General features: G+C 26.3%; 1 protein-coding gene across 1 annotated transcript; it reads right to left on the bottom strand.

Annotated features, from left to right (window-relative positions):
• Positions 1-352: 352 nt before the first annotated feature.
• Positions 353-966, bottom strand: LOC110664281 (two-component response regulator 24-like). The gene is made up of 2 exons (XM_058143396.1): positions 700-966; positions 353-619 (listed from the first exon to the last, which is right to left on the bottom strand). Exons 1-2 carry the CDS (start codon positions 964-966, stop codon positions 353-355), a joined length of 534 nt encoding a protein of 177 aa, XP_057999379.1.
• Between the last annotated feature and the right edge of the window lie 2,284 nt (positions 967-3,250).

Raw genomic sequence — 3,250 nt, 5'->3', positions numbered from 1 at the left:
ATATTTATTTTCTAGAAATAAAATTATTCTAAGCAATATGCATAGATAAAATTTTGTTTGATAAGTGGTTGAGAGCCAAATTTTAATTTTTAGGGTATGCAATTTTTAGATAAAACTTTTTAAATTCAAATGTTCTAAATTTTAATTACACAACTCAAACGATAGATTTTCAACTTTTAATTTTATTCATAGCATAGCCCCTTAAAGAGGCTTTATTCATGTATCATACATGGAGTTCATACTCCAAGCAACGACAATAAAAGTTTTAGACAAAATTAAGATCCAAAAACTCTCTTGTTATCAAGTTTTAAGGATGAATTTGGTCTATTGCAGTCATGATCAGCTTGCTACATTAGTTGTTGTTGCTATTGGTGCTGCTGGCGCGGTCAGCGTTCTCATCCTCCACCTCCACATAGTCGTCATAGTCATCTCTATGGTTGGCAGTGCTAGTGGAGGCAACCCCAGGGAGGTAACAGGCAATTTTCTCAATGGTCAGTGGCTTACAAATACAGTCGTCCAAGCCTGCCTCCATGAACTCTTCCAACTCAGCCTCTTCAGTAGAAGAGGTCACACCAATAATAGGGCAATTCACGCCCATGTCTCGCAACTCCTTTGTTGCCTGTCATTCATTCATATGCGCATTGGGTTAGTGGATTCGATCTCCATAAGGTAATTCATTATAGTCTCAGACAAATTTACCTGATACCCATTCATGACGGGCATATCCTTGTCCATGAGAATAAGATTGAAACAAGCCCCAACACGATGAAGATCGACAGCTTCTTTACCATTAGTAGCTAGTTGTACTTCCATGCCTTTTACTTCAAGCATCATTTTGTGGATTGTTCGAACAACATTATCATCATCCACAACTAGTACTGAGAAAGGATTCCCGTTGTTTATGTGATTCTCATTTCCATCAAACATTTCTTCTTTGGTCACTGTTGAATTCTGTGAACTAGACATGCCTTTCTCAAATACACAATTCTCTGCTTTTCTGCATACATGAAGTTACTATTATTAAGAGTAAACAATCATAACAAGTATTCAACAAGAACATGATAGTCTATGATTCTAGCTAGGTTAAAACACCCTCTAGCTATTGTTAAGTGATTAAATTTTATGTTTAGATTATTAATAACCCGAGTTGATTAAAATGAGTGAAAATTACATTTTGAACAAAAAAAAAAAAAATCAAATAGATAGTCACCATATTTAGATAGTAATCAAAGGAATAAAATAATAGCTACTATATGAACAATAGAAATGGAAAAGAAATTAAAAATAAAAACTCTAATAGTCAAATTCTAAAGCTACCTCAACACTTGCTAACTACAATGTAGATGTTTAAGATGTCTAGGTTATATATAAGCCAAGAAAAGTGAAGGTGGCACATAGAATTGAATTAACCATGATCGGTCACAGAATCCAAAACTTATTATCTAGCTAATCTAAAGCCGTCACGTGTAATTAAGCTCAATTGTAGAATCCAAATTAGGTCATCTCAGCTTTGTCTAAAGTTAGTATTACTTACGTGTAACACGTAATTTAAAAAATTAAAAGTTTTTCTTCTCTGAGAGAAAATTTTGAGATTCAACAGAATCTCAAAAAATCTCACTGTATTTAAAAATAATGAAAATATTATTAATATAATCTTTTGAGTAGATACACAATAATGATTTTAGGTTATTTATGGATATTTATAATATATGTAGAAAACAATTACATGCACTTGTTTTAGTGAATGTGCAATGAAATATACACAATAGAATTGTTTTGTTTTTCCATTACTTAATGATCAGCTTCCATCTTCTAAGATGGATGTGTTATGTTTTCACACTCCTTAATCAGTTTCTATATTTTAAGATGGATGTGTTACCATTACTTATTGTGAATTGGAATACCTATAAATTCAATAATATGAAATCACCCCTTTCCACAAGCTATATATTAGTACCATAAGTTACAGTAATATATTTCTCTATATATATATATATATATATATATATATATATATATATTAAGTGAGAGAGAAATATTGGAATAGACAAAAATATTCTTTATTGTTTATACTATTATAAAAATATTATTAAAAATATTTTTAGTTATAGTTCGTTGTTAATAAGATTGTTTAGCGACAATCAATTTGTCACTGATATATGCTAACATGTAATTAAATTTAGTGATGAATAACGTGTTTAGTGACAAATATCGTTAGCGACTGTAAATATGTTGTTAATACTTTAAACAGTGAGAGGCACATTTATATTATTTGGTCGTTAATAGCTTTTAGTGATGATATTTTTGTCATTAAATCTCTAAATAATTTTAATTTCTAATATTAACATAATTAATATAAATTAAAATTTAATATTATTTTAATAATAATTCTATTCATATAAAAAATCCTATTATAATTTCTAATACAGTAAATTTATAATTATAATCATAAAAGTATTATTAATTAATTAAAAATTTTATTATAATAAAATAAAAAATCTTAAAATATTGAATTTCGCTTCTACTAATTTTCTTAATTATTTAAAATATTTAAAAACCCATACACACACACACACATATATATATATATATATATATATATTATATTATATTAAATAAAATTCATTAGTCTTATTATTACCACTAATTGATATGTAGCTTTTAAGTTTTCTTAATAGTTAATATAAATTTTTTTTTAAAAATTAATATATATCTATATTTACTAAAAAAAAACAATTCTACTAAATTTTAATATAAAAAATTAAATGTACATTATCAGATCTTAAAAATTATAGTAAAAAAAAATGCAGAGATGATGAATAAGAGTTTTCACAAATATTTATAAGGTATATTTTTAAAAATTAAATTTTTATTTATTATATTTTTAATTTTTTTCTAAATTTAAATATTTTTTTATTATTTATTCTACTAATAATTTTAACAAATTAAAAATATCCACACTGCACTACTATAAATTTCTAAGCGCTAAATAATTATTGATCAAAGCAGATTCAAAATTTATGCAGCATTGTTATAGATGACTAAGTGGGGCGAATTAGCCTAATTATATTAATCAGATATTATATATATATATGTGTGCGCATGTATGTGTGTTAATTATGTCTTAATTCGGAAGGAAATCAAGCCAAATATAAAAAAAAAATTATTTAATAGGAGTGTAATAATAAAACTAATTTAAAAAGAAATATACAATTATATATTAGGTGGCAGAAAATTCATCTGGCTAGAA

This window comes from Hevea brasiliensis, chromosome 3 (genome assembly GCF_030052815.1).
Source record: "Hevea brasiliensis isolate MT/VB/25A 57/8 chromosome 3, ASM3005281v1, whole genome shotgun sequence".
NCBI lineage: Eukaryota > Viridiplantae > Streptophyta > Magnoliopsida > Malpighiales > Euphorbiaceae > Hevea > Hevea brasiliensis.
This window is presented reverse-complemented; position numbering and strand designations above follow the sequence as displayed.

Bases quoted from the DNA above. Each gene is read 5' to 3' on its own strand.
- LOC110664281 (XM_058143396.1), bottom strand. From the start codon at position 966: ATGTCTAGTTCACAGAATTCAACAGTGACCAAAGAAGAAATGTTTGAT. The intron at 620-699 runs GTAAATTTGTCT...AATGAATGACAG, and splicing joins CCGTCATGAATGGGTATCAG to GCAACAAAGGAGTTGCGAGA.